Raw genomic sequence first — 12,244 nt, forward strand, 5'->3', positions numbered from 1 at the left:
TAAAAATATAATAAATGTTAAATAATATATATGAATTCTCTGTGCTACTCATAATAAAGCTTATTATAGTTAAGGTTCACTCTCATAATAGTAAAAATCAATAGATTTTTTTTAAAGTATATTTACAGCAAATTCAAAAACAAAATTTATAAGAAAGAAATAATCTATATTTTATGTGCAGAATCTCACTCATAATTCCAAATAATTTTGTTTGTTTATTATTATAATTAAAAAGTATTAAAATTTAAAATAATTACATGATTAAAATTAAAAGTTCTTTTTAATTGGTTTCAAACATTACTGTAAGAGTAAAAAAATATATTTTTTAAAAAATATATTAAAAGTCACTTGCATACCCGCCCGTAGGGCGGGTTTTACCTAGTTTGTTATATATTTTAGTACACGATACATGATTCAAAGAAGAAAAGATGCCCAAGCAAAGGAATATCTTCTTAAAAAGAAATTCATGTAGGTATTGTGTTGTTGTACTCTTCGTGAACGACATCATTTTTGTTCGGACAGTATGTTAGGCTTGGATTGGTAAGACTTGAGTGATCGCGGAAACATGGAAAAATTGTTAAGCTGCAAAAAAAAAAAAATTTAACTACGGAAAAATTAAAAAAATTATGGAATGACGGAATATAAATTATATTAATTAAAATTTTATATGATATTTACTTTATTATAACAAAAAACAAACCCCAATAGTTAAACTAATTATTAAAAATGCGAAATAAAAATACTTTGCTTTTTATTATAAATATTTAGCTTATTTTCAATATTGACATCTTCTAATATTTTAAAAGAAATTTTAGCAATATTATAAAACAAATTATAGTATAATTTTATTTACAACATTACTATTTATCATTAAAAAATTATTGATATTTATTTAAACTTTTAAAATGATATTTATCATATCATTGGTAAATAATCTACTAAAACTCACTTTTCCACTTAATGAATTTTTTTTTTTGTATTTGTAGCTCTGATTGGTAACCTTGCGGAATAGCGAAATGATGTTTCAAACGAGATTCCGCAAGGTTTTTTCCAATAAAAAATAGTTGCGGAATGAAGAAAAAAAACGCAATGTGGTATTATCATATAATTTAAAATGTGAAAGTGTTGATGTTGTAAATAATGTATTAAGACTCACTTTTCTACTTAATAGTTTTTTTCTTTATATTTTTGTCAGTGAAAAAATAACTTTTGTTGATTGGTAAAAAACTTGTAAAATCGCGATTAAATGTCATTATGCAATTCTGCAAAGTTAGCAATCATGGCCTAAGTTTCCTTTTCTTCTCTGAGAACAGAGCAATGGTTCATCAACCGATTTAGCTGATGAAAATGCCGTTTAACGTAAAGTGTTCGATATCGCAACCGGACCAAAATTCTCAAATATCCGAATGGTTACTATATTTCTGTATCCGAATAATCGAACCGAAATCAGAACCGAACCAAAAATCGAACGGGTACCCGAATATTTGAAAATCCAATTTTCATCTTTTTTATAGAAGATAAAATATTATCAACTCCACTCAAACCGGGGTTGGACAGGAAAAGTGAGAACATTGTAACCATCAGACCACGTTATCTTTAATTTACTCTCTTATATTATTAATATATATCTTATTTATAAATTAAAATACAATAAAACTTATAAAATTAGCACCTTAGTAATTCGTACATTGGTTGGATTGGTGAATATGTAAATATGTAACCAATATATTATATATATATATATATATATATATATATATATATATATATATATATATATATATATATATTAAATGGTTATCCGAAACCAACTCGAAATAGAACCGGAGTCAAACTGAAACTAAACTGAATTTCATAAGTATCTATTGGATATATAAATGATTTATCCGATACATCCGAAACCAAATGGTTCCTATCCGAAACCAAATGGTTCCTATCCGAAACCATTTGGGTTAACCAGAGCTATAAGGTACGAACCAGTTTTTCTCATGAGTGCTAATGTGTTTGATGATATTTTCAGTGCTGCTTTCTCATGAGTGCTAATGTGTTTGATGATATTTTCAGTGCTGCTTCTTACCCACGGCAATATGAACATTTGACATGGATCCACAAATGTTTTTAGTGTTATTTTATAGGTTATAAAAAGCTATTTCATTATATTAGTTTATCAAATAGGTTGTGAAATTATAATAAAAAGATCCATAATAATTAAACATGATACAAAGACAACAAAACAAATTATGTATAGTTTACCATTCCTAATTTTCCCATTTATAAAACCTAATTTTCATATAAAGATCTATTTTTCTAAAACAAATTCTTTTAATATCAAAATTTTTTTGTGGTTCAATTTTTTTTAAATGCAATGAAAAATGTTAGACAAAAATATCGGTAAAAAGTTCATAATTTATGTTTCGCCCAATGCTATTAAATTTTTTAAGCCGGCACTAGATACTTAGTTTATCTTCTCTGATTACCTGATTACCGTCTTTGCTATCGAACTGTCAAACCTTGTTTTTGCTATCGAACTAACGTCTTTTAAGTCTTTTAACTTCCCAAACATTAATAGATCATCTGATTACCGAATTTAAACCTTGGTTTTATGCAGAACCTCTAAGAAATCCCATTCCAAGAAGAGCATATTGTGAAGTTCGATAGCAAAAACAATAGCAAGCTTGATTAGTCAAACAAATGGATCACGGAAGCTTCTAATATTTCCACTAACATTAACATAAACATTTATATTCATCTCTACATCCTGTACAATTCGAATCCGTTATTAATTGTATCCCGAAACAATCCATCAAAAAACCCAAGACTCATAGCGTCTCTGTTTAAGGTTCTTAGGCTTTCGATTTCACCGACATAGACACAACCTGTCGGATCCAATCGATGGCAAATATAATAAAAGTCTTAGATCTGTCTTCATCAATTAGGACCCCAACAGCTCAAGTACATGACTGTCCTGAGAGAGTCCTCAGCTTGCTTGGCCTTGTCACCATCTTTACCGGAAGACACGACGGTGGTGGACGAAGAAGAGAACCTGTTCGCCTGAGTAGCAGATCTCACATTATTTCGGATACGTTGATTCACCGATCGGATCATGTAATTCCACCTGCATAGACCTAATTGGTCTTTGGAGGCCTCCACAGCTCCAATAGTTGCTGCCACTAACCATGCTTTGCTCCTTGAACTCATCTTTTCTCTGTGTTTATTTTTCTTAATCGCAAAAACTCTTGCTTTGTTTTTTGTTGTGTAAATAGATAATTGCTTTGTGAAAGTTGTCGATGAAGAATATGAGATTTGATGAGTTCGTTTATATAATAGAGAAGACGAGGATTAGATTTTGCCGCTTGTTAGTGCAAAACCAGACGCTGTCTTCCCCTGGTTTTCCCAAGTTTTGTCGTTTAAGTTCGGTGAATTGACTAGTCGAATTACCATTGTACCCAACTCAGAACAAGTCGGACGAGGGTCAATATTGTCTTTTAAGAGGTCTTTGATTACGGCAAGTGTGGCTTCGCGCACCTGGTTTTCCTGTACTTTATTTGGCGCTCGTGCAAATATACTCGATTGATTATTTTTTTTAAACTCAACTTCATACTTTGTATTAACCAAGCTGTTTACTCACTTTTTTTTTTGTTTTTTTTTTTAATTAAAAGTTTCATTTATTAATTCTTCCATAGAAGATATCACACAGTTACAAGAAAAAAGGAATTAAGCAAAATTGGTGGAACCTAAGAATTAATAGTTTTGATTCCTTAGCCACACTGCCAAGTTGTTGGGCACCAACTCCGGAGCTTCCGTCATCATCACTATTAGATATGGGCCTCGCTAAGTGCCAATGCCCAGAAGCTGACACGGCCCGATCCTAAAACTGAGCCTAAGACAGGAGCGACACGATGAAGCCCATAAAAGGAAGCAAGGTCCGCGCCGAATGCCATCATCACATCAGGGTGAGCAGTTCACCAACTCCCTGAGACGACCTGACAACACGCCACCGAACGATAGGAAGGAATAGGCCGAGGCTCCTACCGCGGCGCCGAACCTACTCACTGACAATCCACCGATCACTGTAGCGTGTCAGAAAGTAATCACGACGCACCCACAAAACCACGCAACTAAAATCTATAAAAGAAGGAAAAAGGATTACGGAGAGGGGAGGGAAAAATAGAGAGAAAAAGACTAGGGAGATAAAAGTAACGAGAATCCCAAGTTCGTCTTTACGACTAGGAGTTCTTCTTTTATTCTTCGCTTTGGCTTTTTGTAAACACTTCCTTAAACGAAACCTTTGGCCCCCATTAATTATACTTATATCTTTGTTTAGTCTATAAATTCCCTGTTACCGGATTTAGGATTCAACAATTGGCGCCCACCGTGAGGCTGAAAGGTTTCTAACGCACGAAATAGAGTCCACTAAAAAGCCGAAATATGCCGTCCTTACCGACGTCATACGAGTCATTTAAAAACGAATTGCATACTGGACCAAAAATTTTTTTTTTGGCTAAATCCCGTACTCAGCCGTGAGGCGGAGACAACCTCTCTCTCATGTAAAGTGTAAACCTTTGAATATTTTAGGAGTAGCAACATATACAGTAGAATCTCTATAAATTAATAATATTGAGACTATAAAATTTTAATAATTTATAAAGATATTAATTTACAAAAGTTTTCTTATTTAGATTTTTTATTTTAAAATACATTTATTTTAAGATAAGAAAAATATTTGATTTTAGTGTATTTTATTTTTTGAAATTTGACATTTATATTAATTTTATTATATTATTTGGTATATTTAATATATATTGCATATAACTTAACTGTCGGTTTAGATATTGATATCACTCAAATTACCTTAATGAGTGAATTACTCTCTCAAATAAGAGGTTCAGATGTAGTACTTAGTGATCAAATCCACATAGACTCTAGGGTTACATAATAGATTTACAGTCTTCGAAATAAAGTTAGATTAATAGGTATTAAGCAGTAAATGAAGTGGTGAGCAAGGCCGTTGCTCGATTGGTTTGATTTGAGGTTGTTAACAGTTGAGAAAATAGCTAGATTCAGGTATATTCTCATTTATGATAAGTAAGCAACTTAATTTGGGTTTTTAGGGTTTTATGGATATTAATTGTTCTCGAACTCAAACTTAAGTAAAATCAATTAGATTATATACAGTGAAACCTCTATAAATTAATAATGTTGTGACTACACCAAAACTATATTTTTTTTATTAATTTATAGAGATATTAATTTATCGATATACTAATTGAACCAAAAACTCAATTTGGGACTATAAAATTATAGTATTTTATAGATATTTTTAGTGTATATTAATTTATAGATTAATAATTTAAAGAGGTTATATTGTATGTCTGCAGCTCTGATTTCAACTTTCGTGTATTAATCACGAGAAAGTGTCGATCTATGATTCTTAAAGAATATCGATCAATACACCTTTCAAAATATTGATCGACACAACGATTATCGCGTCGATCGATGCTTTCTTCCAGAAAGCTTTACGAGCGGGTTTGATTAGTGTTCTCTAATTTATTAGACTAGTTCTCGTGTGTATCTAGTCAGTCAAATCATACGAGTTTAGTTTCAGATATTGAGTCAAGCTATGTTTTTTTTCAATTAATCCTAGGATCTAAGTTAAAGGATGATCAATCCTAAACTTAGCATTAAGAATAACTAAGTGAAGAACTATATTTTAAACATCCTAGCAACAGTTCAAGTTAGCGATACATATATCAATCTAATGAGAAACCTAAATCTAACAGTAAGACTACTTAGACATATTCATAAGAAACATAGTTTTGATGGTCTGAATAATACTTAAATAAATGAATAGCAAGAGAAACAATAAATAGAGTAATGAAAGCAAGGGAGTTCAAGATATTCTCTGTTATGCAGTTCTGATCTCTCTCTCCAATGGTAAGTTATCTCTCTCTCCAATGGTGGTTGGTTACTTCTCTCCAAAACTAGGTCTAAAAGGTCTATAGGTAAGTTTGCCTCTAAAATGGTACAAAAGCATAATAATATAGCCTAAAAGACGGTCAAGTACTTAAAATGTAATTATTGGAACTTTTGTAAGACTTGCAATCTTTTAATTTGTCATTAACTCACGGATGGCTTCGATGTCGACCGATGGTAGCAATCCACTGTCGATCGATTATTCTTGGTGATCGTCGGTCGACATTCTGACTCAATAATCGACTATTTCTCTGTTTCTAGCAAAGCTCTCAAAAATCTTCAAATTGCCCCAATTACATCATTTTCTTCAAGTAAGTACTTGAACCTTTAATTACCCTAAAAATGATCCAAATACATATAAAAGATTCTATAAACCTATATAAATCATGGCTAAAAATGTGTAAAATTCATGGCCTATCAGATATAATATTATTTAATTTCATCAAAAATATATTAAGTGTTAAAAAAATATAAAGATAATTTTATTGTGAATATAAAAAATAATATAATAATAAGTTTTTTACTTATATAAAATATGTATATATATATATAATTTATTAATTTTATAATTAGACCATATATTTACATAGAATTTTCTAAAAAAATATTATCTTATTATTTTAATAATTTGTGTCAAATTTTGAACCAGCCCAAGTTGGGAGTAGCAAAATTTATTAATTTATAGAAATTATTAATTTATTTAGTATTAATTTATAAAAGTTCTACTGTATCTACAAAAAATGTTTTTGGGTCAAAAACATATATATATATAAATAAAAATAAGAAAAATAAGTTCAATTACCCGATGTGACACTTTTTTAAACTGTGTTTAAAACTAAGTTCCTCACTTCATTGTTTCATTTCTCATTTAATTTTTTTTTTTTGACGATTGAATATACTAGATTCTAGTGCTAGTTACAATTTTTTCAAAAGAGTAATGGGAGTGGGCACTTTACCCGATATCCAAAGTGGTATCCGAACCCGATCCGAAAAACCCAAACCGAAATCCAAATCGAAGTAGTAAAATACCCGAACGGGTATTGAATAAAGAGAGATTGGATACCCGAACCCGAACCCGAATGGATATCCGAAGATAACCGAACATATGTATAATTAACCTTATATTTCTAGTTTACATCTCTCAGTTTATATAAAATATTTATATTGATACTAAACATACTTTAAGTTTATATGATATACATACAATTACGAAAAAAATGATTTGGCTACTCATTTAAAATGCATGTCAAGTTTTTTATTTCAAAAATTAACAAAAAGTTACATCCAAAAAAATAACTAAATTAATGCCTTTTTAGTTTTAAAATGTTATGTCCAAATCTATTAACCATTCAATCTATTAAAAATAAAAAAATTAGTTAACCGAAAGTTATATTTTTAAATACGAGAAACTTGAGAAATGAAAATTTTTTTTTTTTCAAAATCTAAATATCCGAACCCGATCCGAAATAACCGAATCCGAACTAAAAATATCCGAACCCGACCCGAAGTATAGAAATACCCGAACGGGTTCTACACCTCTATACCGAAATACCCGAAAATCCGAAATACCCGATCCGAACCTGAACGGGTATCCGAACACCCACCCCTAAAGAGTAATACAACCAACGACCACCGAATTAGCCGGAAAATCTACCAGAAAAGTCTAACAAATCATAATTCTGTGTTTTTTTTTTCCTTTTGTCAAAAAGTTAGTTCCAACAGTTAGTCCTTAGATACCTAAGATTGCTAGATGTGGGTACAATTAAGAAGGTAGAGTAATAAGAAAACAAAACTGAGGCTATACAATAAAACAAACGCCAATAACAACAAGAACTAGCTAACTGTTCTTATAATTCTAGTCATTGCTGTAGTTCTTTAAATATACTCCATCTGTTCTTTAATGATAGTTTTTTTAAAAAAAAAAGTTGGTTTCATAAAGATATATTTTTTGTATGTTTCTATGAAAAAATTGTATACTTCAAGAAAATTATTTGATTTTATTGAATTACTATTAATTAAAAATTATTAAAAATTAAAAATTACTCAAAACGATACATTTATTATAGTAATTTAATGTGTTTTTTAATATGTGTAAAAATATTAAAAAATTTGTTTTGTGGAGCAGAGAGAGTATTATTTTGGGCTTTTTTGCTAAATAACCAAAAAAAAGAGAAATTAGATTTTGGGAGAGAGAGTAGAAAGAGTTAGGAAGAGAAAGTAAGAGAAAGAAAAAAATTTTGGTTAGATTTTTAATTTTGTTTTTTTCTTAGCTATTTAGCCTAATTTCCCTATTATTTTCTTCCAGAGCTATAAGGTACGAACCAGTATTTCTCGTTGGTACTGATGTGTTTGATCGTAGTGTAGTTAATCTTCTCCTTGTGACTAATGTCTTTCAGTTATTTTAACTTCCCAAACATTAATAGATCATGTGATTATCGTATTTAAGGCTTGGTTTAATGCAGAACCTCTAAGAAAGGAAAATTAGATGATATAATCAAACAAAAACTCATAACCGAAACTTGAGAAATACCAGATCCTTGAGAAATGAAAATTTTTTTTTTTCAAAATCTAAATATCCGAACCCGATCCGAAATAACCGAATCCGAACTAAAAATATCCGAACCCGACCCGAAGTATAGAAATACCCGAACGGGTTCTACACCTCTATACCGAAATACCCGAAAATCCGAAATACCCGATCCGAACCTGAACGGGTATCCGAACACCCACCCCTAAAGAGTAATACAACCAACGACCACCGAATTAGCCGGAAAATCTACCAGAAAAGTCTAACAAATCATAATTCTGTGTTTTTTTTTTCCTTTTGTCAAAAAGTTAGTTCCAACAGTTAGTCCTTAGATACCTAAGATTGCTAGATGTGGGTACAATTAAGAAGGTAGAGTAATAAGAAAACAAAACTGAGGCTATACAATAAAACAAACGCCAATAACAACAAGAACTAGCTAACTGTTCTTATAATTCTAGTCATTGCTGTAGTTCTTTAAATATACTCCATCTGTTCTTTAATGATAGTTTTTTTTTTTTAAAAAGTTGGTTTCATAAAGATATATTTTTGTATGTTTCTATGAAAAAATTGTATACTTCAAGAAAATTATTTGATTTTATTGAATTACTATTAATTAAAAATTATTAAAAATTATTAAAAATTACTCAAAACGATACATTTATTATAGTAATTTAATGTGTTTTTTTAATATGTGTAAAAATATTAAAAAATTTGTTTTGTGGAGCAGAGAGAGTATTATTTTGGGCTTTTTTGCTAAATAACCAAAAAAAAAGAGAAATTAGATTTTGGGAGAGAGAGTAGAAAGAGATAGGAAGAGAAAGTAAGAGAAAAAAGAAAATTTTGGTTAGATTTTTAATTTTGTTTTTTTCTTAGCTATTTAACCTAATTTCCCTATTATTTTCTTCCAGAGCTATAAGGTACGAACCAGTATTTCTCGTTGGTACTGATGTGTTTGATCGTAGTGTAGTTAATCTTCTCTGTGTGACTAATGTCTTTCAGTTATTTTAACTTCCCAAACATTAATAGATCATGTGATTATCGTATTTAAGGCTTGGTTTAATGCAGAACCTCTAAGAAAGGAAAATTAGATGATATAATCAAACAAAAACTCATAATTCATTTTTTTTTTAACTTCATTATAATCTTATTCAATCGATGAAATTACAAAGTCATAATGTAACAGGGTTGTGATGAATCTAGGAACATAATTATAACAACAGAACAAATTTCCATATGGAATATGGGTCTTTGATAAGATATCTGCAACTTTATTTCCTTGTCTTCGGGTCCAAGTAATCTCCACAGCTTCAAATTTATTCATCCACCATTTTATCTCCCTTTTCCAATTATAAGAATCAAACTGTAGCACCTGCGAATTAAGGATGTTCACGACCTTGCTATTATCTCCTTCCATCTGGACCTTTTTATAACCCCTTATCCAACAATGTTGTAATGCTAGTAGAAAAGCTTGAAACTCGGCTTCAATAGGTGAATTTACTTTATGTCCAATCGCATGAGCTGCTTCAAGATATATACCTTTAGAGTCTCGGAGAATCCATCCTGCTTTCGCTGGTGTGTCTGTATTGGTGAAAGACCCATCATAGTTGCATTTAAAATATCCCTCTTGTGGTCTTTTCCAACGAGTAGCCGCATTTTCATTTACTACTGATATTCCTCCAAACGTAGAACCATATGTAGTCCATTCAACAGCATCAGCTCGTGCTTGTTTAAGAACTACCCCCCATTCTAGTGATTTTTGTTGGAAGACGAGTGCATTTCTGCTTTTCCATATTCTCCATAAGATACTAATTGGCAAATCTTTGATGTGTTGTAACATGGTCGAGGTATTGCATGTGAGACAGACTTCTATCTTTTCCTCTAAAGTTCTTGTCGGATCATAGAGAGTTGGATGAGCTATTCCTGACGCTCGCCATATACGTTGAGCATATGGACAATCAAATAAGAGGTGTTTCTCTGTCTCAGGACCTAGGCAGCATCGCAAACACTGATCATTTGGAGTGATGTGTCTTCTTCGTAGATTACTTCCCACTGCAAGGGATTTTGATAGAGTCTTCCATAGGAAATGTTTTACTTTTGGTGGTGAACTGCATTTCCATAGTTTTTGCTTGATCAACGGTTCTCCCCACGGAGGGATGATTGGATCTGAATGAGGTAAATGAGTATTTAACCAATATCCCGATTTAACAGTGTAGATTCCGGAATCTGTATAGTGCCAACCCAACAGATCTAGCTCCGCTTTTGAACTTATTTTCAGTCGCAGTATATGTTCCACATCCTCTGGTATCACCCTTGCTTGTATTTTTTGAATGTCCCACCCTGAACCATCTTTGTTGATATAGTCACTGACACTTTCCAATATATTGTTTCCATCAACTGAACGTGGGGGTCGGGGTGGATGTGTTGGAAGCCAAGGATCCGTCCACATGCTTACTGTCATCCCCTTACCAATAACAAATCTCATACCTTGTTTGAGTAAATCATGTCCATGAAGTAGAGATTTCCAAGCATATGATGCCTTCTTCTTCAAGACTGCAGTTAGTATACTTCCATCCGAGAAATATCGAGCTTTAAGCATTCTTGCTACTAGACTTTGGGGTTGTTGTAGAATGCGCCACACTTGTTTCCCAAGAAGAGCTTGATTGAATTTTTCCAGGTCCCGAAAACCCAAACCACCTTCTTTCTTTGGTACACAGATACGATCCCAACTATACCAATGCATGCCTTTCCTTTCCCCCGAGCTCCACCAAAATTTAGCTAAGATAGCATTAATTTCTTTACAGATCATCTTCGGTAGCCGAAACACATTCATCGTGTATATTGGCATAGCCAGAGCAACTGCTTTCAAGAGAATCTCCTTTCCTCCATGTGATAGGAATCTTTTATTCCACCCTTGAGTTGCTGCTTTAACTTTATCAATAATGTACTGAAACATCTTGCCTTTCTTGCTCCCAAATTGTTCTGGCAATCCAAGATACTTTCCATGTCCACCAACATTATGTATGCCCAACAGGTTGCGCATTCGCCTTTTAACATCCTCAGTCACCTTGCTGCCAAATATGATTGATGATTTTTGCAAATTAATAGCTTGCCCTGACACTGACTCATAGATGTTAAATATGTGTTTCAGTCTCTTTCCAGCTCTAGGATTCGCCAGTGTGAAGAAGAGAGAATCATCAGCAAACAAGAGATGATTCACAGCCGGCGCTTGCATTGCAATCTTAACCCCCATCAGAGAACGATCCATCATAGCTTGATTCATCAGATGAGATAACACTTCAGTACAAAGGATAAATAAATACGGGGATAATGGATCTCCCTGGCGCAGACCACGGTGCGGTGTAATATATCCTTCAGGTACTCCATTAATTAAGACTGAGAAACGGACTGAAGTAACACAAGACATAATCCACTTGATCCATTTTGTGTGAAAACCCATTCTAGTCATTGTTTCCTCCAGAAAACACCATTCAAGCCGATCATAGGCCTTAGTAATATCCGTTTTTACTGCCATATAGGAGGTAGCTTGTCGCTTACGTACCTTCAGTGAATGTAATATCTCGTGTGCCATGATGATGTTATCTGATATCATTCGCCCAGGGATGAAAGCCGCTTGATTCTCAGTAATAATTCCACTTAGATGCTGCTTCAGGCGGTTTATAAGTATCTTTGATATGATCTTATAGGTAACATTGCATAAAGCAATTGGTCGAAAATCAGTCATAC

The 12,244-nt window shown here is 32.2% G+C and overlaps 1 protein-coding gene across 1 annotated transcript; it reads right to left on the minus strand.

Moving 5' to 3' along the window:
- Positions 1-2,679: 2,679 nt before the first annotated feature.
- LOC103840074 lies at positions 2,680-3,369 on the minus strand. The gene has a single exon (XM_009116557.3). The coding sequence runs from the start codon at positions 3,196-3,198 to the stop codon at positions 2,929-2,931; it is 270 nt and encodes an 89-aa protein (XP_009114805.1). The 5' UTR covers positions 3,199-3,369; the 3' UTR covers positions 2,680-2,928.
- Between the last annotated feature and the right edge of the window lie 8,875 nt (positions 3,370-12,244).

Source organism: Brassica rapa, chromosome A09 (genome assembly GCF_000309985.2).
Source record: "Brassica rapa cultivar Chiifu-401-42 chromosome A09, CAAS_Brap_v3.01, whole genome shotgun sequence".
Taxonomy (NCBI): domain Eukaryota; kingdom Viridiplantae; phylum Streptophyta; class Magnoliopsida; order Brassicales; family Brassicaceae; genus Brassica; species Brassica rapa.

Excerpts from the sequence above, each read along its gene's own strand:
- LOC103840074 (XM_009116557.3), bottom strand. The coding sequence starts at position 3,198 with ATGAGTTCAAGGAGCAAAGCATGGTTAGTGGCAGCAACTATTGGAGCT.